The sequence below is a fragment of the Somniosus microcephalus genome, chromosome 14 (assembly GCF_052327205.1).
Source record: "Somniosus microcephalus isolate GS21.2 chromosome 14, FLI_Smic_1.0, whole genome shotgun sequence".
NCBI classification, from domain to species: Eukaryota; Metazoa; Chordata; class Chondrichthyes; order Squaliformes; family Somniosidae; genus Somniosus; species Somniosus microcephalus.
In genome coordinates, this window is record NC_141000.1 from 87,613,786 (window position 1) to 87,641,133 (window position 27,348).

At 45.6% G+C, this 27,348-nt stretch overlaps 1 protein-coding gene across 2 annotated transcripts in view; it reads left to right on the plus strand.

Moving 5' to 3' along the window:
• Window positions 1–23,998, plus strand: part of LOC147107661 (immunoglobulin-like domain-containing receptor 1) — a 57,849-nt gene extending 33,851 nt beyond the window's left edge. For both annotated transcript variants that reach the window (XM_086006886.1, XM_086006885.1), the window contains exons 4-8: window positions 568–687; window positions 2,481–2,627; window positions 20,262–20,396; window positions 21,028–21,902; window positions 23,023–23,998. In XM_086006886.1, the coding sequence (XP_085863012.1) occupies window positions 568–687; window positions 2,481–2,627; window positions 20,262–20,396; window positions 21,028–21,902; window positions 23,023–23,064 (1,319 nt within the window). In that variant the 3' untranslated portion in view covers window positions 23,065–23,998. The remainder of the gene's footprint in view (window positions 1–567; window positions 688–2,480; window positions 2,628–20,261; window positions 20,397–21,027; window positions 21,903–23,022) is intronic.
• The last annotated feature ends 3,350 nt before the right edge of the window (window positions 23,999–27,348 follow it).

A 27,348-nucleotide genomic window follows, 5' to 3' on the forward strand; every position in this document is an offset into this window, starting at 1 on the left:
CTTGTTTCCCGACATTACCTAAAACTGTTTGCCAAATGTCCCAACTCTTCCACTGACTACCATTTTACCTAAATTGGCTGCCGCCTTCTCGTTCTCTTCCCCCCCCCCCCCCCCCCCCCCAAAAACAATGTTTGATGTCACCTTCATGCGATCATAATATTCCACTCCAGGCAAAGTTGATCTGTGAATTGTTACCAGCTGTGCTGCCACTGTGATTCTCTGGAGGTTGCAACCCACATCATGATCTCCACTTGATCTCAGCAGATTTCCCAATCTGAGATCTGGAGAAAAGTGATAACTGTTGTCCATTTGAATCAAGCCCAGATGAGGGAACTGTGTCCTTCTGCTTTAGGATGCAGAGTGACACTTTAAGGACAAATCCAAGTTCAAACACTATCCAGGCAGCAACACCAGAGAATTCTTACTGATCCAGAATGAAATGGGATATGTTTGAGCGTCCTTTTATTTACAGTGTATAGCACAAAATTACTACGAATTCAGTATTAATTAATGCTAATTTGACAATCTAGATCAATTCTGTGTAACCTGTATATATTTACTTCATAGGAGCTGATCTGTGGATTAGTGAAGTGATGTGGTGGGACCATGGTGTTTATTACTGTACTGTTGAAGCACCAGGAGACACTACGGGAGACTCTGACAAAGAAGTTCGACTTATTGTTTTACGTATGTTTTTTAATTTGTTTCATTTCCATCGTGGTAAACTCTTTCTAAATTATCCATTTATATAACCGAATCACTTCACTTATGTATCTGCAGCATCATAAATGATTCACTTAAATAGTCAATATCTGTTCAGTTAACCATACTGATTTGCTCAACTCTTTTTTTTATTGATCATCACTAACCGGTAGGAAAAGCTACTACTACCAACCAATAACCAGCAATCCACACCAAAGCAACCAACCAATCAAATTGCTCCTTTTTCTCCAAAACTACCAGTCTGGAACCAACAATTACCAGAAAACCAAAAATTATTCAAATGCTTTAAGTAACCATCTTACTGCCCTACAAAACCAACTCTAAACGGCTAAAATAACGGGCCCGATTTTGCTATCAAAAATAACGGTGAGGCTAATGGCGCTCGCTGTTTTTTATGTGTAAATGGTACAGCAACTTCAGGCGATGGGCAGATGCACGGTTAAATGGGAATATCCAAAAGTTGCTGTCTGAGTTGTGCTGCTGTGCCGTTAGCTTCGCGAAAACAACTTTTCACTATCTTGCCTCACCATTAAAATGCATTGAAGGTCTTGAAGTTGCTGTTTTTGCACAGTAGATACGAACTAAAACCGCCACAGATATTTAGGACTAGTAATTACAAGCGTAAGTACCCTTTTAACAATGCGATGTGTTATTGACCGCCAATCAACCTCTCTGGTACTGAAAATTAATTATTACACGTGTGGAGTCTCATTCCTTCATGTTGTGACTTGTTTTAGGGGAGATTTTAAAAGTGTAATTTTTTTTTTTTTTAAATCTTGCTTTTTCTCTCTTTGTCAATCCAGTCTTTCTGCCCCTCTCATTATTCCTCTTTCTGTGCCTGATTTGACATTGAATTCACCCTCCTCCTCAGTCTTTCAGCTGTTTATTTGCCAATCCTTAAATCTCATTGGTTAAGGAAATGTCCTGTTCACTCAGGTCCGAGATGCCCTGTTCCCCTCGCTGCACTGTTATCAGCTCTCACTTTCAGCAAATTAGTGGGCAAAAAAAAATTGAGCTGAAGGGTGCAGTGGCAAGTCTAACTAACAGCAGACGCTGTTAGATTCCCTGCTACAGCAGAATCTAGCCCAACATAATCTCAAAATTATGTAAAAATATTAAATAATTCTGGGGGAGAAAGACATCAAGTTGTCCATTACGCAGCTATTGACAGTGCCTCGGAGTAATTTTCCCCAGCACAGTCCTGAAGATATTGCTGTTCGAATGATTTGAATAACTTAAGCTGAATGCCTTGGGGGTGTTCCTTGTAACCATCTGTTATCTTCCAATACTTTCACACGCTTGGAACATTGTATTTTGGACAAATATCAGTGGAATGGTCAGACACAATTACACATTTACTCATGTGCCAATCTGCATTCCTCTCTAACACAGTACTTCGGCTTATATTTATCAAAATGAATGTGTACAAATGTGTGCATATCCATGTATGTGAGAGAGCAGTAAAGGCAAGAGAGTTGTGTGTGTGTAAAGATATTTCAGTCTAAACAAGTTTGGAGTGTCCTGTTTCTAATGTGCGCTTGCACATGTCTATATTCTGCACACTACATTGTGTGTTTTTGTGTAAAGCTAAAGTAATTGTGCCTTTGAAAGGGGTTGCTCTGTTTAAAAGAAATCCCTTCACTCAACCCAAGTACAAAATACAATACTGCATTAAGCAGAACACTGGGAGTCCTTCCTTGCAGTAGATTATTCTACAATACAGTCCATTAATTCCGATTTTTTTTCCTTTGTTCCAGATTGGCTTACAGTGATCTTTATTATCATGGGAATTTTGCTATTGTTAATATTGATTAGTATCTGTTGGTGCCAGTGCTGCCCACAACGATGTTGCTGTTATCTCCGATGCATCTGCTGCCCAAAACGCTGTTGTTGCCCAGAGGAAGGTAAAAGCAGTTTTTTCAATTACTTATTTCCTTTCCACCCCCCCTTACAAATGTAGCTAATGATATGGTTGACATTGGAAGAATTTCCAACCATCAATCCAATGACTAATTGGCTATGGTAGTGTAATGGTTAAGGTACAGGAATATCTCTGACCACCTAGAGGTCATAGAAACATAGAAGATAGGAGCAGGAGTAGGCCATTCGGCCCCTCGAGCCTGCTCTGCCATTCAATGACATCATGGCTGATCATCCAAATTCAGTACCCTGTCCCTGCTTTCTCCCCATATCCCTTGATCCCTTTAGCTTTAAGAAATATATCCAACTCCTTCTTGAATATATTTAATTAATTGGCCTCAACTGCCTTCTGTGGTAGAGAATTCCACAGGTTCACCACTCTCTGGGTGAAGAAATTCCTCCTCCTCTCTGTCCTAAATGGCTTACCCCTTATCCTTAGATGTGACCCCTGGTTCTGGACTCCCCAACCATCGGGAACACCCTTCCTGCATCTAGTCTGTCTAGTCCTGTCAGAATTTTATAAGTTTCAATGAGATCCCCTCTCATTCTTCTAAACTCCAGCGAATATAAGCCCAATCGACCCAATCTCTCCTCATACGTCATTCCTGCCATCCCAGGTATCAGCCTGGTGAATCTTCGCTGAACTCCTTCCATGGCAAGAACATCCTTCCTCAGGTAAGGCGACCAAAACTGCACACAATACTCAAGATGTGGTCTCACCAAGGCCCTGTACAACTGCAGCAAGACATCCTTGTTACTGTACTCAAACCCTCTCGCTACGAAGGCCAACATATCATCAGAGGTCATGAGTTTTTCTTTCTTAATTCTTGAGATGTGGTCGTAGCTGACGAGGCCAGCATTTATTGCCGATCCTTAGTTGCCCTTGTTACAACTGTGTAGTTTGCTAGAAAGCCAGACCACTTCAGAGGGCAGTCAAGAGCAATGTTCCTGCTAAGCAGCATGGCCGCGCAGTCATACACAAGGTCCCGTGCAGGCCGCTCACCGGCTTTTACATTGTAGCTACCGTGCATGCCCAAAAATTTGAATGGGCTGCGCATTGGGGGAGGAGGGCCACGCAGGAGGCAGTGCAGCTTACGGGGGACATTGGTCAAGAGTCAACCACATTGATGTGGGACTGGACTCACATGTAGGCCAAACCGGGTAAGGACAGCAGGTTTCCTTCTCGAAAGGACATTAATGAACCAGTTGAGTTTTTATGACAGTCCAGCAGTTCCATGATCACTTTGTACCGATACCAGATTTTTAAAAACTGAATTCAACCAGGCCTCGGGATTACTAGTCCAGTAACATAACCACTACACCACAGTACCCATGTTCAAGTTCCACCATGGCAAATTGTGCAATTGAATTCAATTAATCTAGCAGGATATGTTGATAGGGTTAGATGAAGTAGGGTGGGAGGAGGCTCATGTGGAGCATAAACACGGGCACAGACCAGTTGGGCCAAATGGCCTGTTTCTGTGCTGTAAATTCTATGTAATCTGATCATTTGTGGGCTAGTGCTAGGGAAAAATGGCAATAAATCATTGTAAAAACCCAACTGGCTCACTAATGTGCTATCTAGCCTATACATGACTCCAGTACCACGATATTTGGTTAACTCTTCATAGAGTCATAGTCATAGAGTTACACAGCACAGAAAGAGGCCCATCATGTCCACACCGGCCATCAAGCCCTGTCTATTCTAATCCCATTTTCCAGCACTTGGTCCGTAGCCTTGTATGCTATGGCGTTTCAAGTGCTCATCTAAATGCTTCTTGAATGTTGTGAGAGTTCCTGCCTCTACCACCCTTTCAGGCAGTGAGTTCCAGATTCTAACCACCCTCTGGGTGAAAGTTTTTCCTCAAATCCCCTCTAAACCGCCTGCCCCTTACCTTGAAACTATGCCCCCTGGTTATTGACCCCTCTACTAAGGGGAAATGTTCCTTTCTAGCTACCCTATCTATGCCCCTCATAATTTTGTACACCTCAATCAGGTCCCCCCTCAGCCTTCTCTGCTCTAAGGAAAACAATCCCAGCCTGTCCAGTCTCTCTTCATAGTTGAAGCGCTCCAGCCCAGGTAACATTCTGGTGAACCTCCTCTGCACTCTCTCCAATGCAATCACATCCTTCCTATAGTGTGGCGACCAGAACTGCACACAGTATTCCAGCTGTGGCCTAACTAGTGTTTTGTACAGCTCCATCATAACCTCCCTGCTCTTATATTCTATGCCTCGGCTAATGAAGGCAAGTATCTCATATGCCTTTTTAACCACCTTATCTACCTGTCCTGATGCCTTCAGGGATCTATGTATATGCACACCAAGGTCCCTATGATCCTCTGTCCTTCCTAGGGTCCTACCATTCATTGTTTATTCCCTTGCCTTGTTAGTCCTCCCAAAATGCATCACCTCACACTTTTCAGGGTTAAATTCCATTTGCCACTGTTCTGCCCATCTGACCAACCCATCTATATTGTCCTGTAGCCTGAGGCTTCCCTCCTTGCTATTTACCACTCCACCAATTTTCGTGTCATCTCCGAACTTACTGATCATACTTCCTATATTCATATCTAAATCATTAATGTACACTACAAACAGCAAAGGACCCAGCACCGATCCCTGCGGTACCCCACTGGACACAGGCTTCCAGTCACAAAAACAACCTTCGACCATCACCCACTGCCTCCTGCCACTAAGTCAATTTTGGATCCAATGTGCCAAATTGCCCTGGATCCCATGGGCTCTTACCACCTTGACCAGTCTCCCATGCAATCAAATTGGTTGGACATGATCTCCCCCTGACAAAGCCATGCTGACTATCCTTGATTAATCCTTGCCTCTCCAAGTGGAGACTAATTCTGTCCCTCTGAATTTTTTCCAAAATTTCCCTACCACTGATGTTAGGCTCACTGGCCTGTAATTCCCTGGTTTATCCCTACTACCCTTCTTGAATAATGGTACTATGTTATCTGTCCTCCAGTCCTCTGGCACCTCCCCTATGGCCAGAGAGGTTCTGAAAATTTGTGTCGGAGCCCCTGCAATCTCCTCACTTGCCTCACAGAGCAGCCTGGGATACATCTCGTCTGGGCCTGGGGATTCATCCACTTTTAAGCCCGCTAAAACTGCTAGTACCTCCTCCCTCTCAATACTAATTTGTTCAAGTATATCACAATCCTCCTGCCTGATTTCTATGCCTACATCGTCCTTCTCCATAATGAACACAGATGCAAAATATTCATTTAAAACCTCACCCACATCTTCCGGCTCTACACACAGATTGCCAGTTTGGTCCCTAATGGGCCCTACTCTTTCCCTGGTTATCCTCTTGCCCTTAATCTATCTATCTATATATATATATATAAACTGGTACGTCTGTCTCTGTCTCGTCTGTCTCTTGTCTGTCTGTCTCTTGTCTGTCTGTCTCTTGTCTGTCCGGCTATACAATCAAAAGTTATAGAGCGTACCTACATGTATGTTATATCGAAAGAAAGCTTATCGTTAGGGGACTCTCGTAGGTGTATTTATTTTTTTGTCAGACAAAAATTGTTTGGACAGTATACAAAAAACGTTCAAAAATCCACTCATTAGCGGTTGACCAATCCTACCTCTCATTAGCGTTGAGTGACGTGCTGCTTGACCAATCCTACAGTTCACTCACCTGATGGTTGACCAATCAATGCGTCACGGGTGGGTCCTAATCCTCCAGTCTCCCTAAATTTCGCCGCCATTTTTTCCATCCCCACAGGGACTGCAGCAGCAAAAGAAACCCCCACATTGCGGCTCCCGCTCCCGCCCCGCCGGAGTGGCAGGTAAGTAGGGCTTACTCGGGCCGTGCCTCGCAACCGCTCGGCCCGACACACACAGCGGTCGGGGCAGCGGCCAGCCATCAGCCGCGCTATCTGCGGGTAAGCTCAGCTCGGGTCCGTCTCAGCCCGACAGCCCGGCCGCGCCTCAAGCGCTAGGCCCTGCACGGCCGCTATCACAATGGAACCGGGCCTCCGGTGCAGGCAGGGAGAGGGGAGGGAGGAAGAAGGGAGGGAGGGAGAGGACAGCACAGTGAGAGGGAGAGAGAAGGGGGACAGACCGGGGCAGGGAGACCGCGCGGCCCAAAATTGCCCTGGCAACGCCGGGCACCCCCAGCTAGTATATACTTATAAAACACCTTGGGATTTTCCTTTTATTTTGCCCACCAGTGTTTTTTCATGCCCCCTCTTTGCTCTTAATTTCTTGAAGTACCCCCCTGCACTTTCTGTACTCTAGGGCTTCCACTGTTTTTAGTCATTTGTATCTGCCAAAAGCCTCCCTTTGTTTCCGAATCCATTCTTGTATATCCCTTGACATCCAGGGTTCCATGGGCTTGTTGGTCCCACCCTTGACCTGTACGGGAACATGTTGGCATTGTACTCTCTCTATTTCCTTTCTGAAAGACTCCCACTGTTCTGATGTGGATTTTCCTACAAGTAGCTGATCCCAGTCCACTTTGGCCAGATCCTGCCTTATAATATTAAAATCGGCCTTCCCCCAATTTAGAACCTTTATTTCTGGTCCATCTTTGTCCTTTTCCATGACTACCTTAAATCTCATCGAATTATGGTCACCATCAACAAAATGCTCTCTCTCCTACTGACACTTCTACCACTTGCCCGGCTACATCCCCTAGAATTAGGTCCAGTACCGCCCCCTCTCTTGTAGGACTTTCTACATGCTGGCTCAAAAAGCTCTCCTAGATGCACTTTAAGAATTCCGCACCCTCTAAGCCTTTCACACTCTGACTATCCCAGTTAATATTGGGGAAGTTGAAATCCCCTACTATTATTACCACACTTCTGAGATTTGCCTACATATCTGTTCCTCTATCTCCCCCTGACTGTTTGGGGGCCTATAGTACACTCCCAGCAAAGTGCTTGCCCCTTTTTGTTTTTAAGTTCTACCCATATGGCCTCCTTAGAGGAACCTGCTAAGATATCATCCCTCCTTACAGCAGTAATTGACTCCTTGATTAATATTGTGACACCCCCCTCTGTCTCGCCTGAAGATTCTATACTCCGGAATATTGAGCTGCCAGTCCTGCCCCTCCCTCAACCATGTCTCTGTGATAGCAACAATATCATACTCCCATGTGTTCATCATCACCTTCAAGTCATCTGCCTTACTCGCAAGACTCCTTGCATTAAAATAAATGCCATCCAGCCTTGCCATACTCCCTCGTGCCGTTACATATTTGCTCTGCCTTCCAGGCTGACTTGTTTTTTTCCTCTATATCTGACTGTGCATCACCCCCTACTATAGCTCCACTCCGTATCCCATCCCCCTGCCAAGTTAGTTTAAACCCCCCGCAACAGTACTAGCAAACCTCCCCGCAAGGATTTTGGTCCCGTTCCGGTTCAGGTGCAACCCGTCCAACTTGTACAGGTCCCACCTTCCCCAGAAGCAGACACAGTGATCCAGGAAACTGAAGCCCTCCCTCCTGCACCAACTCTTTAGCCACGCATTCATCTGCTCTATCCTCCTATTCCTATACTCACTAGCACATGGCACCGGGAGTAATCCAGAGATTACAACCTTTGAGGTTCTGCTTTTTAATCTGCTACCTAGCTCCCTAAATTCTTGTTGCGGGACCTCATCCCTCTTTCTACCTATGTCGTTGGTACCAGTGTGGACCACGATCTCTGACTGTTCGCCCTTCCCCTTCAGAATGCCCTTGATTCTTGCTGCCTTCTGAGATAACCCAGCACACCATTCAGTTGTTCAGGGCAACAATAAATGTGGCCTTGCTAGTGTGGCTAGCATGTTTAATGAGTTGGTCACACCGCAGGTAAAGGCTGCACAGGCAGGAAGGGAATGGGTGACTGCCAGGCAGAGTAGTAGGCGCAGGCAGATAGTGCAGGGGTCCCCTGTGGCCATCCCCCTCTCAAAGAGATATACCACTTTGGATATTGTTGAGGGAGATGGCTTAATGGGGGAAGGCAGCAGCAGCCAACTTCCTGGCACCATGGGTGGTTCTGCTGTACAGGACGGGAGGAAAAAGAGTGGGAGAGCTATAGTGATAGAGGATTCTATTGTAAGGGGAATAGATAGGCGTTTCTTCAACAACAAATGAGGCTCCAGGATGGTATATTGCAAGGGTCAAGGATGTCTCGGGGTGGCTGCAGGGCATTCTGGAGGGGGAGGATGAACAGCCAGTTGTCGTGGTGCATATAGGTAAAAAACGGGATGAGAACCTAAAAGCTGAATATAGGGAGTTGGGAGGTAAATTTAAAAAATAGGACCTCAAAGGTAGTAATCTCAGGATTGCTACCAGTGCCACGTGCTAGTTAGAGTAGAAATAGAAGGATATTTCAGATGAATACGTGGCTAGAGGAATGGTGCATGGGGGAGGGATTCAAATTCCTGGGACATTGGAACCGGTTCTGGGGGAGGTGGGACCAGTACAAACTGGACGTTTTGCACCTGGGTGGAACCGGGACTGATGTCCATGGGGCAGTGTTTGCTAGTGCTATTGGGGAGGGTTTAAACTAAAATGGCAGGGAATGGGAACCTGTGCAGGGAGACAGAGGAAAGGGAAGCAAGGCTAGAAACAAAAGACAGGAAGGAGAAATGCAAAAGTGGAAGGCAGAGAAATCAAGGGTGTAAATCAAACAGGGCTACAGTAAACAATAATTCTAAAAGGTCTAAGAGTGTTAAAAAAACAAGCCTGAAGGCTTTGTGTCTTAATGCGAGGAGCATTTGTAATAAGGTGGATGAATTAGCTGCGCAAATAGATGTAAACGGATATGATATAATTGGGATTACGGAGACATGGGTCCAGGGTGACCAAGGCTGGGAATTCAACATCCAGGGTTATTCAATATTCAGGAAGGACAGGCAAAAAGAAAAAGGAGGTGGGGCAGTGTGGTAAACCACTGTTATTGTTTACACTGTTGTTATCACTACACAAGGTTACCTCTTGCCTCGCACGCTGTTATACCTAGGCATACCTCAGCTGACTCCGCCCATGGCTCCGCCTGCTTGCCCAGGTATAAAGGTGATTGCTTGGCTAGTATTCTTCCTTGCTGGAACCGATCACCCACGAGGGTGGGCTCTGTTATTTAGCCAATAAAAACCTATAGTTACTATCTTAACTCGTCGCTTTTCATGGAATGAATTGATAGGTATATCAATTTTATTGGCTAAATTTTGAAATGACTGACCAGCCCCAGCAGCCGACTTGGCTGTGAGCCCTCCGACCGCCGTACCTGGATCTAAATCCACAGGCAGCGAATTCAGCCCTCTACTTCGATCACTGGCTGAGCTGCTTTGAATCCTACCTGGTAGCCTCCGGCGTGCCATTGGAAGCTGACAAACTAAGAGTTCTGACCGCCCAGGTGAGCCCTAAAGTATTTGCACTCATCCGGGACCTTACTACATACGAGGAGGCCCTCGACCTGCTAAAATAGCAGTACCGGAGCCCAGTAAATTCAATGTATGCCAGACATCTCCTAAGATCCTGCTCGCAACAGCCAGGAGAGTCTGTAGATGAATTTTTACGGGCGCTACAAACACTCGGCAGGGACTGTGACTTTAAAGCTGTATCGGCTGCACAACATGCTGAAGGAAATATCCGCGATGCCTTCGTGAAAGGCCTTCGGTCCGACTAATCACGGCAAAGACTGCTTGAATCAAAGGACCTCGACTTGAAAGCAGCTACAGCCCTCGCTCGCTCCCTGGAAGTGGCCCATCGGGACCTCGAGGCGTACTCCGGGTACAGTGCTGCATGACCGTGGGACTCCAGCCCGACTCCGGCCGCAATACCCCTCGCACCGCCGCCCCTGGGACCTACTACGGCGTCGGTGTCCCGGAATCGATCGGGACCGCCACCCCCGGGACCTGCTGCGGCAGCGGAGCCCCATGATCGGGCCGCCAGCTGCTATTTCTGTGGCCAGGCGAGACATCAAAGGGCGCGCTGCCCTGCAAGGAACGCGACCTGCTCCGGCTGCAGAAAAAAAGGCCACTTCGCGAACGCCTGCAGAGGGAAAGCCACAGACGCCAGCAGTGCCTCATGTGAGTTGTGGGGGCGGCCATCTTTGATCAAGGCCACAGACGCCAGCAGTACCTCATGTGAGTCGTGGGGGCGGCCATCTTCTCCGCCATTTTGTTCACCGCACTCGGCCGCCATGTTGTCTCCAGACCCGACCACCGCCTCACCTGCCGACGACAGCAGCTCACTCAGCCATACACTGGCCTCCGTCACGCTTGACCAAGCTCTCCCGCATCATCTGTCCAGGTCCATGATGGACATCGAGGTAAACGGCCACGCCACGACCTGCCTGTTCGGGAGCACGGAGAGTTTTATTCACCCAGACACGGTGCGCTGCTACTCCCTCACTGTCCGGCCAACGCGCCATCGGATCTCGATGGCATCGAAGTCCCATTCAACAGACGTCAGCGGATACTGTGTGGTGACCCTGTCGGTTAGGGGCACGAAATATAAAAACTTTAAACTTCTCGTCCTGCCCCAGCTCTGCGCTGCCGTCCTACTAGGGCTGGATTTCCAATGCCACCTCAAGTGTCACTTTGGCATACGGTGGACCCCTCCCCCCACTCACAGTCTACAACCAGCAGTTTTTAAACCGCCCGCCGCATACCACCTGCGGCCTCTCCACTCTCAAAGTCCCGCCCCCCTCCTTGTTCGCTAACCTCACCCGCGACTGTAAACCCGTCGCTACCAAGAGCAGGCGGTACAGCACCGGGGACAGAGCTTTTATTAGCTCTGAGGTGCAGCGTCTCCTGAAGGAGGGCATCATCGAGGGGAGCACCAGCCCCTGGCGTGCCCAGGTCGTAGTCGTTAAGACCGGCAATAAAAACCGCCTGGTCATCGACTACAGCCAAACCATAAACCGGTACACCCAGCTGGACGCATACCCCCTTCCCCGCATATCTGACATGGTCAACCAGATTGCACAGTACCGGGTATTCTCTACCATCGACCTTAAGTCGGCCTATCACCAACTCCCTATCCGCCCTGAGGACCGCCAGTATACCGCCTTCGAGGCGAATGGCCGCCTCTACCACTTAGGGTTCCCTTCGGCGTCACCAACGGGGTTTCGGTCTTCCAAAGGGAGATGGACCGGATGGTTGACCAGAACGCGCTGCAGGCCACATTTCCTTATCTAGATAACGTCACCATCTGCGGCCACGACCAGCAGGACCACGATGTTAATCTGGAGAAATTCCTCCGTACGGCCCAACGGCTGAATCTCACTTAAAATAAGGAGAAATGTATGTTTAACACCTCGCGCCTTGCCATCCTCGGCTGCGTAGTAGAGAACGGAGTCATCGGCCCTGACCCCGAAAGAATGCGCCCCCTCATGGAGCTTCCCCTTCCCCACTGTCAAAAGGCACTGAAGAGAACCCTGGGGCTCTTCGCTTACTATGCCCAATGGGTGCCCAATTATGCGGACAAAGCCAGACCCCTCATGAAGTCCACCTCCTTCCCCCTGACAGCAGAAGCATGCGCAGCCTTCTCCCTCATAAAAGGAGACATTGCAAAGGCCACAATGCACGCAGTGGATGAGTCCATCCCTTTCCAAGTGGAGAGCGATGCATCCGACTTCGCCCTAGCTGCAACCCTTAACCAGGCGGGGAGACCTGTGGCCTTCTTCTCAAGGACTCTCCAGGGCCCTGAGATCCGACACTCTTCTGTCGAGAAGGAGGCCCAGGCGATTGTGGAAGCGGTACGACGCTGGAGGCATTACCTGGCAGGCAAACGATTTACCCTCCTCACCGACCAGCGTTCGGTTGCTTTTATGTTTAATAACAAGCTGAGGGGCAAAATCAAGAACGACAAGATCTTGAGGTGGAGAATTGAGCTTTCCACCTACGAGTATGATATCTTGTACCGGCCTGGTAAACTCAACGAGCCCCCAGATGCTCTATCACGAGGTACATGTGCCAACGCGCAAGTTGATAGACTGCGGACCCTCCACAACGACCTCTGCCACCCCGGGGTCACTAGACTTTACCACTTCATTAAGGCCCGCAACCTGCCCTACTCCATCGAGGAGGTCAGGACCTTGACCAGGAACTGCCAAGTCTGTGCCGAATGCAAACCGCATTTCTATAGGCCGGACAGAGCAAGCCTGATCAAGGCCACCCGCCCCTTCGAGCGCTTGAGCATCGATTTTAAGGGGCCCCTCCCGTCCTCTGACCGTAATGTGTACTTCCTCAACATTATTGACGAGTACTCCCGTTTCCCCTTCGCCATCCCCTGCCCAGACATGACCAGTACCACGGTCATCAAATGCCTGAACAACCTCTTCGCCTTGTTCGGGTTCCCGAACTATATACATAGCAACCGGGGCTCATCCTTCATGAGCGAGGAACTTCGCCAGTTCCTGCTTGCAAGAGGTATTGCTGCGAGCAGGACCGCCAGCTACAACCCCCGGGGGAACGGCCAGGTGGAAAGAGAGAACGCGACAGTTTGGAAGGCCGTCCTCTTAGCCCTAAAGTCTAAGGGCCTCCCAACCTCTCGCTGGCAGGAAGTCCTCCCGGCAGCGCTCCATCCCATCCGGTCACTGCTTTGTACTGCCATTAACGCCACCCCCCATGAGCAAATGTTCGTTTTCCCCAGGAAGTCGACTACGGGAACCTCGCTACCAACATGGCTGACTTCTCCAGGGCCCATCCTGCTGCGGAAGCACGTGAGGACCCATAAAATGGACCCCCTGGTCGAGAGGGTGAACCTCCTGCACGCCAACCCCCAGTATGCCTATGTGGAATACCCAGATGGGCGGGAGGACACAGTCTCCTTGAGACCTCGCACCCCTGAGACACCACCGTTATCCCCCACCACTCCCCCAAATCCAGCTCCTGTAGGCGGCATGCCGGAACCCCAGGGGCCTTCGTCGACCACGCAGACACCAGCATTAACATCGGATACTGCACCACTGCTGCTGCGCCGGTCAGAAAGGCTTACGAGGCCTCCTGATAGACTGACATACACGAACTAGTAGTACACTTCACCCCGCCGGACTCAATTTTAAACAAGGGGTGAATGTGGTAAACCACTGTTATTGTTTACACTGTTGTTATCACTACACAAGGTTACCTCTTGCCTCGCACGCTGTTATACCTAGGCATACCTCAGCTGACTCCGCCCATGGCTCCGCCTGCTTGCCTAGGTATAAAGGTGATTGCTTGGCTAGTATTCTTCCTTGCTGGAACCGATCACCCACGAGGGTGGGCTCTGTTATTTAGCCAATAAAAACCTATAGTTACTATCTTAACTCGTCGCTTTTCATGGAATGAATTGATAGGTATATCAGGCAGCATTGCTGGTTTAAAGAGGAGATTAACACAATAGTAAGGAAGGATATTAGCTCTGATGATGTGGAATCTGTATGGGTAGAGCTGAGAAATTCATTAGTGGGAGTTGTATACAGACCCCCAAACAGTAATGCTGATGTTGGGGATGGCATTAAACGGGAAATTAGAGACGCGTGCAATAATGGCACAGCAGTTATCATGGGTGATTTTGATCTACATATAGATAGGGCTAACCAAATTAGTAACAACACTGGAGGAGGAATTCCTAGAGTGCATACGGGATGGTTTCCTGGACCAATATGTCGAGGAACCAACTAGAGACCAGGCCATCTTAAACTGGGTATTATGTAATGAGAAAGGATTAATTAGCAATCTTGTTGTGCGAGGCCCCTTGGGGAGGAGCGATCATAATGTGATGGAATTCTTCATTAAGATGGAAAGTGAAGTAGTTGACTCCGAGACTAGTGTCCTGAATTTAAATAAAGGAAAGTACGATGGTATGAGGCGTGAGTTGGCTAGGATGGATTGGAGAATGTTACTTAAAGGGTTGACGGTGGATAGACAATGGCAAACATTTAAAGATCGCATGGATGAACTATAGAATTTGTTCATCCCTGTTTGGCATAAAAATAAAACAAACAAGGTCACTCAACCGTGGCTAACAAGGGAAATTAGGGATAGCATAAGATCCAAGGAGAGGACATATAAATTGGCCAGAAAAGGCAGTAAACCTGAGGATTGGGAGCAGTTTAGGATTCAGCAAAGGAGGACAAAGGGATTAATTAAGAGGGGGGAAATAGAATATGAGAGTAAGCTTGCAGAGGACATAAAAACTGACTGTAAAAGCTTCTATAGATATGTGAAGAGAAAAAGATTGGTGAAGTCAAGCGTAGGTCCCTTGCAGCCAGAATCAGGGGAATTTATAATGGGGAACAAAGAAATGGCAGACCAATTAAATACATACTTTAGTTCTGTCTTCACAAAGGAGGACACAAATAACCTCCCAGAGATGTCGGGGAACATAGGGTCTAATGAGAGGGAGGAATTGAATGAAATCAGTATTTGTAGGGAAATGGTGTTGGGGAAATTGATAGGATTGAAGGCCGATAAATCCCCAGGGCCAGATAATCTACATCCTAGGGTACTTAAGGAAGTGGCACTAGAAATAATAGATGCATTGCTGGTCATCTTCCAAAATTCTATAGACTCTGGAACAGTTCCCATGGATTGGATGGTAGCTAATGTAACCCCACTATTTAAAAAAAGGTGGTAGAGAGAAAACGGGGAATTATAGAACGGTAAGCCTGACATCGGTAGCGGGGAAAATGCTAGAGCCCATTATAAAAGATGTAATAGCAGAGCACTTGGGAAACAGTGACAGGATTGGACAAAGTCAACATGGATTTACAAAAGGTAAATCATGCTTGACTAATCTATTGGAAGTTTTTGAGCATGTAACTGGTAGAATAGATAAGGGAGAACCAGTGGATGTGGTGTATTTGGACTTTCGGAAGGCTTTCGATAAGGTCCCACATGAGATTAGCGTGCAAAGTTAAAGCACATGGGATTGGGGGTAAGGTACTGACTTGGATAGAGAACTGGTTGGCAGACAGGAAGCAAAGAGTTGGAATAAACGGGTCTTTTTCCGAGTGGCAGGCAGTGACTAGTGGGGTACCGCAGGGATTGGATATATTATATATATAATCTAGACGAGGGAACTAGATGTAACATCTCCAAGTTTGCAGACGACACAAAGGTGGGTGGGCGTCTGTGCTGTGAGGAGGATGCAGAGAAACTCCAGTATGATTTGGACAGGTTGGGTGATATGGCAGATGCAGTATAATGTGGATAAATGCGAGGTTATCCACTTTGGTGGCAGAAACAGTAAGGCAGATTATTATCTGAACAGCAATAGATTGGGAAAAGGGGGAGTGCAATGAGACCTGGGTGTCCTTGTGCACCAGCCGCTGAAGGTAAGCATGCAGGTGCAGCAGGTGGTTAAGGCGGCAAATGGTATGTTGGCCTTCATAGCGAGAGGATTCGAGTACAGAAGCAAGGATGTCTTGCTGCTGTTGTACAGGGCCTTGGTGAGACCACACCTTGAGTATTGTGTGCAGTTCTGGTCACCTTATCTGAGGAAGGATGTTATTGCCATGGAGAAAGTGCAGTGAAGATTCACCAGACTGATACCTGGGATGGCAGGAATGACGTATGAGGAGAGATTGGGTCGATTAGGCTTATGTTCGCTAGAGTTTAGAAGAATGAGAGGGGATCTCATTGAAACTTATAAAATTCTAACAGGACTAGATGCAGGAAGGATGTTGCTGATGGCAGGGGAGTCCAGAACCAGGGGTCACCGTCTAAGGATAAGGGGTAAGCCATTTAGGACCGAGATGAGGAGGAATTTTTTCACCCAGAGAGTGGTGAACCTGTGGAATTCTCTACCACAGAAGGCAGTTGAGGCCAATTAATTAAATATATTTAAGAAGGAGTTAGATATATTTCTTAAGGCTAAAGGGATCAAGGGATATGGGGAGAAAGCAGGGACAGGGTACTGAATTTGGATGATCAGCCATGATCTCATTAAATGGCGGAATAGGCTCGAAGGGCCGAATGGCCTCCTCCTGCTCCTATCTTCTATGTTTCTATGTTGCTCACATTCCAAGAATAAATAGTTAACAGTGAAAAAAAGTCCAAAGATAATATTTAGAATGTTCCTACATGCTGGACATTGTCTTTGTCTACATATTTCCATATGGAGACAAAAGTGAGCGTGCAATGAAGTGATTGTTATTTGGATCCCAATAACAATCACCTTGTGCCTACAGCTACTATGCTTCCTTTCTCATAAATATGCATCTGAAGAGTTCAAACTGCTCCATTGCTTTCAAATAAACAGATTAAACAATGGGGATTGAGTAATCATGTACAGCCCAATTGGCACACAGTGTTGGTTTTATTACGGAACTCGAGCCCAAGGGGGAGAAAGGAGAGAGAGCGTAAGCAGGAAGAATTTTCAAATATCTTCAGCCAGAAGTGCCGAGTGGATGATCCATGTCGGCCTCCTCTTGAGGTCCCCCTTCATCACAGAAGCCAGTCTTCAGCCAATTCGATTCACTCCACGTGAGATCAAGAAACGGCTGAGCGCACTGGATACAGCAAAGGCTATGGGCCCCGACAACATCCCGGCTGTTGTGCTGAAGACTTGTCCTCCAGAACTAGCTGTGCCTCTAGCCAAGCTGTTCCAGTACAGCTACAACACTGGCATCTACCCGACAATGTGGAAAACTGCCCAGGTATGTCCTGTCCACAAAAAGCAGGACAAATCAAATCTGGCCAGTTACCGCCCCATCAGTCTACTCTCAATCATCAGCAAAGTGGTGGAAGGTGACATCGACAGTACTCACACATACCCTACTCACCGATGCTCATTTTGGGTTCCGCCAGGACCACTCGGCTCCAGATCTCATTACAGCCTTGGTCCAAACATGGACAAGAGAGCTGAATTCCAGTGGTGAGGTGAGTGACTGCCCTTGACATCAAGGCAGCATTTGACCGAGTGTGGCATCAAATAGCCCTAGTAAAACTGAAGTCAATGGGAATCGGGTGGGGGGAACTCTCCACTGGCTGGAGTCAAACCTAGCTGTCTTTTGTCTCCACTAGTCCTATCACCATCTCGTCTCGTTTTGAATACCTCTTAATGTCTCTTCACTTCTCTTTTGTTCTCTCCCAGCCTGGCCTCTCAAATCTATTTCATTTCCTGTGCCTTTCCAGACTTGACAAAGACTTTGACTCGAAACGTTGACTCTTGTTTTCTCTCCACGGATGTTGCCTGGCCTGCTGAGTTTTTCCAGCATTTTCTGTTGTTATTTCGGATTTCCAGCATCCACAGTATTTTGCTATCATACTAGCACAAAGGAAGATGGTTGTAGTTGTTGGAGGACAATCATCTCTGCCCCAGGACATTGCTGCAGGAGTTCCTCAGGGCAGTGTCCTAGGCCCAACCATCTTCAGCTGCTTTATCAATGACCTTCTCTCCATCATAAGGTCAGAAGTGGGGATGTTCGCTGATGATTGCACAGTGTTGAGTTCCATTCGCAACTCCTCAGATAATGAAGCAGTCAATGCCTGAATTCAACAAGACCTGGATGACATTCAGGCGTGGGCTGATAAGTGGCAAGTAATATTTGTGCCACACAAGTGCCAGGCAATGACTATCCCCAACAAGTGAGCGTCTAACCACCGCCCCTTGACATTTAACGGCATTACCATCGCCGAATCCCCCACCATCATCATCCTCGTGGTCACCATTGACCAGAAACTTAACTGGACCAGCCACATAAATACTGTGGCAACAAGAACGGGTAAGAGGCTGGGTATTCTGCGGCGAATGTCTCACCATCTGACTCCCCAAAGCCTTTCCACCATCTACAAGGCACAAGTCAGGAGTGTGATGGAATACTCTCCACTTGTCTGGATGAGTGCAGCTCCAATAACACTGAAGAAGCTCGACAGCATGCAGGACAAAGCAGCCCGCTTGATTCGCACCCCATCCACCACCTTAAACATTCACTCCCTGCACCACTGGCGCACCGTGGCTGCAGTGTGTACCATCTACAAGATGCACTGCAGCAACTCGCCAAGGATTCTTCGGCAGCACCTCCCAAGCCCGCGACCTCTACCACTTAGAAGGACAAGGGCAGCAGGCACATGGGAACACCATCACCTCCAAGTTCCCCTCCAAGTTACACCATCCTGACTTGGAAATGTATCCACGTTCCTTCATCGTCACTAGGTCAAAATCCTGGATATCCTTCCCCAACAACACTGTGGGAGTACCTTCACCACACGGACTGCAGCGGTTCAAGAAGGCGGCTCACCACCACCTTCTCTAGGGCAATTAGGGATGGGCAATAAATGCTGGCCTTGCCAGTGATGCCCACATCCCAGGAACGAATAAATAATGTTCTGTGTGACAACAGTAATGAAGTGATACTTGAAGAATGTGCTGACTCCATATAGTCATTTTATATTAGTCATTTTTATAAAGTTAGGATTAGATATTTTTTGCAGTGTCTTGGTGCTTCATTTAGAACATGGGGAAAATTAGTAAACTTTGTGGTGGGCCAGTTTACAAACAAGCTGGGGGTACGGTAGCATAGTGGTTATGTTACTGGACTGGTAATCCAGAGGCCTGGACTAATGACCTGGAGCCACGAGTTCAAATCCCACCACTGTGACCATGAGACTACCGGATTCTCGTATAATCCCATCTGGTTCACTAATGTCCTTTATGGAAGGAAATCTGCCGTCCTTACCTGGTCTGGCCTACATGTAACTCCAGACCCACAGCAATGTGGTTGACTCTTAACTGCCCTCTGAAATGGTCTAGCAAGCCACTCAGTTGTACCAAATCGCTACAAAGTATCATGGACTGCAGCAGTTCAAGAAGATGGCTCACCACCACCTTCTGAAGGGCAATTAGGGATGGGCAATAAACGTTGGCCTTGCCAGCGATGTCCACATCCTGTGAACGAATTTTAAAGAAAAGCAGGAAACACTGAGAATCCAGTACAATATTGGGGATTGTAGACTTCTCCCTGTAGGAGTGGGACAATCTGCATTACTTTTTTTAAAAGGGATAACTCTAGATTTGATACCACTGAAGCAGAAAAGCGAACTAGATATAATGCAAAATTAAATGTACACTTTTAGCGGACAGCCATAAAAGTTTGCAAATTTGTCTGTTTTCTATAGATTTATGGCATTGATGCAACAGTTGGAAGGGTATTAAACCCACACGTAGCTGGAAAAATTCTTGGACATATACTGAAGTAGGATGCACACAACATATAAAAACAAAATCCATCAAATCTTCCAAAATTTGCAACAGTCATGAATGTAAAGGTACATGTGTGGGTTTAATATCCTTCCAACTGCTCCATCAATGCCACACATCTACAGCAAATATTGTAGAAGGTAGCATTATAATCTGGCATAATTTAGATACTACTTTTGGAATCTAGTAACGCTAATTAAATTCCAAGTGGGCTGTTTGTTAGCCCCAATAAACCCCTAATTAATTAATATATGGACAGTGCATTTTTAGGTTATGGAAGGTTTAGTTTTGCTAGTAATAAATTTGTAAAATCAGCAATTTAGTTTAATATCTGGCTACTAAGTGAAATCATTGCAACAGTGTTAGATTATGAATCATGATATACTTATTAGTAATTTTATATTTCAGAAGCCTCTTATTGAATGTTTTTTGAATAATATAATGAATTGTGACACTGTCTTTTTTTTATTTAGCTCTTGCAAGGCATGAACTAGCCAAACAGGCTGAGAAGGGTATAATGCCGTGGATGTTTAATAGACCCTTGTATGGTGAGGAAGAAAGGAATTCCCAGTTAAATTCGTTCTACATGAATGGGCCGACACAAAGAGGTTTGTAGCATTAATGTGCCACTGCATATATTTGAACTGATACAATTCATGGAGCAGATAGTAAATATACAAAAATAGGCAGAGAGTTGTATGGTAACATAACATTGACTTTTTACCTCTATGCATCAGTGACTTCAACAATAAGCCGAGGTGGCACCGAAGAAAACTTTCAGCTGGCATTACTTTTTGATTTTGTTTGTATTTTTTTTCCTGCTCCAAGTATAATTCTGATTCACAGAATTTTCTTTGAATTCCCTTCCATTTTGCATAAAATTAGATGTGGTCGCTTTTTAAAAATGTACTTAAAAAAATAATAATAAAGCTGTACACGTGCACGCCCACTCATATATGGACCTAATTTGGGATTATAACCGCTGCATTTAAAAAGAATTATATAGTGAATGTATAGCATTCATTCCTGAAAATTACCTGTTGGTGTAACCCCAAAACTAGACAGTTGGTTCCTATTATATACTTAGTCCAATCATGTAACATTTCTGGACAAAATCATTCTCTCTCTTATTCTTTGGAACAGTTAGAAGTCTACTTAATAGAACGCACACATGTGTTTGAAGGTAGTCCAAAAGCGTGTACTCAAAAGTTTAATCTCTTTTTTGTTTCCATTATGTAGATTTTTCCACAAAGCACAGTATACCATTGACTATGGTCCCTTACAGTACCTACCCAAACTCTTCTGTTAGAATGCTGGACTACATAGAGAATGAGGTGAAAAATTTGAACACTGTACAGCCTCTACAAAATGGAATCCGCACAAGTGGCAGTCCACCTCCCAGCGTGCTTTCATCACTAAACGATATTGGAGTTAGAGAGATAGATCGTCGTGTTATCCACCTACCTCCAATACTGGAGACAATCCGTGAGACTAGCCTCCCTTCATCACAACGAACCAGTAACTCATCCCAGAGGAATAATCAACGAAGGGCTAGAAGTCATGAGGATATTTTGGATGCAGGACTCTCCAGGAATCAAAGATCTCAAGAAGGATCAAGGTCCAGTAGGAGCTCACAAGACAGAAGACCTAACCGATCTCCAAGGAATAGGAGAGCTGATTTTGAAGATGGCCAACGGAGAGGTCAGTTGCTTCCAAGCAGACAATATCATGCAGATTATAGTGATGATTCCGATAATGATGATCGGTCAAGACGCAGCAGTTCAAACCAGAGGCATGGCAGAAGAGGTTATGAGGAGGACAGACGACCACATCGCCGAAGTAATAAAGACTACTCACCTGAAAGAAGAAATAGGCGCAGAGACCAAAGTTACTCTCCTCCACCTCGTGGAAGGCGACAAGGATCATGGAGTTCCCTGGATGATTATGATAACCACTCTCGCTACAACAGGGTGCAACAAGATGATCGAATGGCAAACTGGTTGGAAACCCTGAAGAAGCCACTTAAATATAATGAGAAGCCCCCAAGCTACCATTCAGTCGATGGGGCCTCACAGGAAAGTAGTACACGAAAATCTAATAATGGACGACAGTCAGTAAGTTTTTGTTGTATTATAAAGTATTTTTCTGAACTTTTATAGTATAGTCATTCCTACCTCAGAAGTGTGGTTATAAGAAATTTCCTAACTCACTGCATGTAACCAGGTTCTAGTATATTATAGTAAAAACAGAAAATGCTGGAAATACTCGGGTCAGGCAGCATCTGCGGAGAGAGAAACCGAGTTAACGTTTCAGGTCGATGACCTTTCATCAGATCTTTCGTCTAGTATATTATACATTTGAAGATTATGATGTGATGTCACATTGCTTGGATGCTCCAGAGTGCAAAATGCAAGTTTACACTTCTGATTCTTCCCTAAACGCACGGTGGCATAGTAGTTAGCACTGTTGCCTCACAGCGCCAGAGACCCGGGTTCGAATCCGGCCTCGGGTGACTCTCTCTGTGTGGAGTTTGCACATTCTCCCCGTGTTTGCGTGGGTTTCCTCCGGGTGCTCCGGTTTCCTCCCACAGTCCAAAAATGTGCGGGTTAGGTTGATTGGCTATGATAAATTGACTGTTGGGGGGATTAAAATATGTGGGGTTACGGAGATAGGGTGGGATATGTGGGGGTTACGGGGATCGGGTGGGATATGTGTCGGTGCAGGCTCGATGGGCCGAAATGGCCTCTATCTGCACTGTGGGGTTTCTGTGATAAACGCAAGATTTCCTGATCATGACTGGGCCATGCGTGGAATATCAGAGCAGAACACACCCTAGAGGGAAAGTTCTTGCACCATCAATATTAATAGAAGAGTCTGACCATATCATTTCATTTATGTGATCAATTAAATATTGACTATCAACATTTATCAAATTCCAGCCACACAATACAACAGTGCTGTCTATAGCAAGATCTCTAATGTAAAATACAGTCTCACAAGTCATAGTGCTGTAATTGTTTGGAGGTGGAACGTAATTCCTTGTTGCAAGTACTGAAACTTAAAATGCTTTGTATTTTTTTTTTTTTCCCTTAATTTTTTAAAAACTAAATAAATTGCATGGAATGAATTTAAAATTTTAAACTAGGTAGCATTACTTACAGAAATAAGCTATAATATTGCTCAAAAAAATTCACATTGACAAACTGAAGTTTTTTATTGTTTTTTCATTGACAGGAACGGGGAAGTTCTCGCAGTGGTAGAAGTGTAGTGATATGAAGAAACCTCCACTTGTCACAGTCCATAATTGGTATCTGCAGGGTGGGGTTGTAATATAGATGGCAGCCTCTGACTTTCCTTTTAAGCATATCTTTTCATCATGGACTTTCACAGGACAGAAGCTCCAATTTGAATAGGACTTCAAGACCTGCTTGAGATGTGTGACTTTGCAACAGGAACTGACTATGTGGGATAAGAAAGCTTATTGATTTTGAAATGGACAAAAATACAGATGGATGTTGGTGGGCACCTGCTAGTTTTAAATTGTAAATTTTTTTTTTAACATACACACTTCCTGGAGAATTGGTAATACAAGGTTCCCTCCAGCCATTTCTTTGGACCTACATTTGTATCCAGGTCAGACAGTCAGAGTCATAACAGCACAGAAGGAGGCCATTTGGCCCATCAAGTCCGTGCCAGCTCACTGTAGAGCAATCCAGTCAATCCCATTCCCCCGCTCTATCCCCATAGCCCTGCAAGCTTATTTCCCTCAAGTGTCTGTCCAGTCTCCCCTTGAAGAATAAAGGTAAAAGTTTCCTGTCTGAGGAAATTATGTACCAACTCTGAAATGACCAGTTGACATTTCAATTATTCCTATTTTAGATTCTAAATCTACCAAAAACATCTCGTCTCCAGAACATTTACATTTTGGAAAGTGGCAAAGTAAATTGTCAAAAGGATTACAAATGGTTGTGTTAAGAGAATTTTAAGTTAAGTCCGAGGACTTAGGAGATCTAACAAGTTGGAATTGTTTGCTAATTTTGAATATGTAGGGGAAAATTATTGTTTTATCTCTTAATGCAAATGATCTGTATATTGGAATAAATTAACTTTTTTTCTTTTATTGCACCACATTTACTTCCTAAAAAGTAATACTGCTAATAGTTACGGGATGGTAAAATGTATGCGAAATTAAACATTTCTATTAACAGGACACCTGTCTATCACTTAACATTTCAGTTAGACAGTATCAATAAGAACTTCTCAAACTGTACAGTGGAGGATTTTCATGTTCATGCCTGGTCCCTACCAGAGAGATTCATCATCTTAGTTAGACCATTGGATAATATTCCAGCAATAAAATATATATAAAATAGTATCTTTAGGATACTCTGCTCTGTTCAGTCTTTCTCCATCAGTTTGTTGCATCTTATCTGTTCACTGAATTCTTGGCCCATTGCTCCAGAATTCCCTCCATAAACTTATCTACCTGCCTCTCTGCTTTTTAAGACCCTCCTTAAACCCCGCCCCCATCTCCTTTATTGGCTCAGCGTTCATTTTTGTCTGATTACACCCTTGTACAGAACCGTAAGACATTTTTCTATGTTGAAGGTATATAAATGCAAGTTGTTGTAACTTAAGATGTAGGTATACCCAACATTTCACTTGGATTGGGGGAAATAACCCCATAGAACATGAAACTTGAAGGTGGCTTCAAGTGTTGATGACACAGTTAATTTTCAAGGGTGGAATTTGGGGCCATTCCACCACCAACCTCCCCACCCCAAGGAAAGATCTTGATTAACACTTTATTTAAACACGTACATTTTTTTTTAATGCAAAAGAAACATTTGCTCAATTTTATTGAAAATGACTTTGCTAATTTAAAAAAAAATTAAAAACTTTCTTCCAATAGCAACATATTCTGTATTACTGGGAGAAACTTTTTTTTTAAATGACCATAGCAAATAAGGGATTATTGCAGTCTGAAATATTTAGAACTTTACATGCTTCTTCCAATCGTTACCCTCGTATTCCCTGCAGCAACGGGAGGTACATTGGAGGGTGGGCAGGAGCATGCTCTGTGGGAGGGAAAAAGTAATTTTTACATTGAAAATTTTGGTTCATTTAAAAAAAATTGTTTTTAAATATTATAAATAGCAATGTAAAATTGGGTTAACAATACACCAGCCAGACTTGTTAACTGAGCAGACTCCTTTCCCTTTCAACTCTTTCCCCATCCTATTCAGTTGAGACTTTTCTCACCACCACCCCAGTTCACAAAAGCATGCTCCTGTCTCCTCAGTAACTGGTATTGCTCAGACACAACAATAATTTGCATTTATACATAGTAAAACATCCCAAGGTGCTTCACAGGAGTGTTAAACAAAATTTGACACTTGAGCTATTAGAACAGGTCAAAGAGGCAGGTTTGAAGGAACATCTTAAAGGAGGAAAGACAGGTGGAGAGGTTTAGGGAGGGAATTCTAGAGCTTGGGGCTTAGGCACCTGAAGACATGGCCACCAATGGTGGAGTGATTATAATCAAGAGGCCAGAATTGGAGCGCAGAGATCAGAGGGTTGTAGTGCTGAAGGAGGTTACAGACATAGGGAGGGACAAGGGATATGAAAACAAAGATGAGAATTTTAAAATTGAGGTGGTGCCAGTCCAGGAGACAATGTAGGTCAGTGAGCATCGGTGATGGGGGAACAGGACTTGGTGCGAGTTAGGATACGGGCAGCAGAGTTTTGGATGAGCTCAAGTTTATGTAGGGTGGCAGAGGGGAGGCTGGCCAGGAGTGCGTTGGAATAGTCAAGTCTCGAGGTAACAAAGATATGGATGAGAGAAACCCTCCACCCCCCAGTTCAGCTACTCCAACAGTCTTGCAGTTTAGAGGCATAAACTTTCTTCTCCCTCTTTCCCCTATTGGCTCTTACCTTTGCCCCCATAATTCACGCAACCATTTCCCTTCCTCCTCCCTCCCCCCAGTTCACACATGCACTCACCTACCCCCCCACCACACGCCAGCTCTTGTTTTTGCTACCTGTCCAAGGGCTTGAATGCCTTGCTGGGATTGACAATTCATAAAGAATTCCTGTCCAGTCTGCAGTGCTGCTAATCCTTTGGAACCACAATTAAAGTCCAGGAGCAGCATTGAACTTCTGCCACAGACAACTTCTTGAGAATACTGATGTCTACATGAAACAAACAGTTGATATATGTCCAGATCACTCAACTTCACTTCTGTTACATAATTCGTAGAGTACCATGTTGCCTTTTACATATTTTGTCTATAGGTGTCTGCTCAAATTCAACTTTCCCTCCTTTTGATAAACAAATTTAACCAGTTTGCATTGAGCCTCCTGAATCTGCATTGGTAAAATAAATTAGAAAGCCAATATAACTATAACAAAGGATATATACATACATCACACCATACAGCAGTCCCTATCAACATTTAAAAAAGAATGAATACAGGGATGTACAAAGGTCTTGCAACAGTAATAAAAATAATCATTCCTGATAATGCTAGGTCATCTGTGTGGAAAAGCATTATTGAAAAGCCATTATTCCCTAATATACATCTGTCCCACGTGTAGGCAATAGGACAAGCAAGCCTCCATGAATGCCAATTGGAACTGGCAAACAGAAAGCAGCCTGGAGATGAATAGAGGCAAGATACAATGTACTGAAGCCCAAAGATTATTTGCCTTCCCACACCACCTCCCCACTCCACTCTGTGGAAATTGATTGTTTACCATTAGACACAACTGAAGGCAACACACCCAGAGCGTGAACTCAGTGGTTATCAACACTCAACCGTGAGGGATTATGGAGTGTCCTCCTCAAATGTGGCTGCCCTCAAAAGTTTGTCACCATCCTCCGGCTGCTTCACGACAACATGCAAGCTGTGATCCTGACCAATGGTTCCACCACAGACCCAAGTCACGTATGAACCGGGGTCAAGCAAAGCTGTGTCATTGCACCAACGCTCTTCTCGATCTTCCTTGCTGCAGTGCTCTATCTTACCCTCAGTAAGCTCCCCACTGGAGTGGAGCTAATTTACAGAACAAACGGGAAACTGTTCAAACTCCATCGCCTCCAGTCCAGATCCATAGTCGTCCCATCCTCTGTCGTCGAATTACAGTATGCAGACGACGCTTGCGGCTGCACTCACTCAGAGGTTGAACTCCAAACCATCGTCAACACCTTCATCGAAGCGTATGAGAGCATAGGCCTTACAGTAAACGTCCGTAAGACAAAGGTCCTCTACCAACCTGCCCCCGCCACACAGTGCTGCCCCCCCGATTATCAAAATCCACGACAAGGCTTTGGACAACGTGGACCACTTTCCATACCTCGGGAGCCTACTGTCAACAAGGGCAGTTGTCGATGACGAAGTCCAACACCGCCTTCAGTGTGCCAGTGCAGCCTGAGGTAGAGTGTGTTTGAAGACCAGGACCTCAAACCTGGCACTAAGCTCATGGTCTACAGAGCAGCAGTGATACCCGCCCTGCTGTATGCCTCAGAGACATGGACTATGTACAGCAGGCACCTCAAAG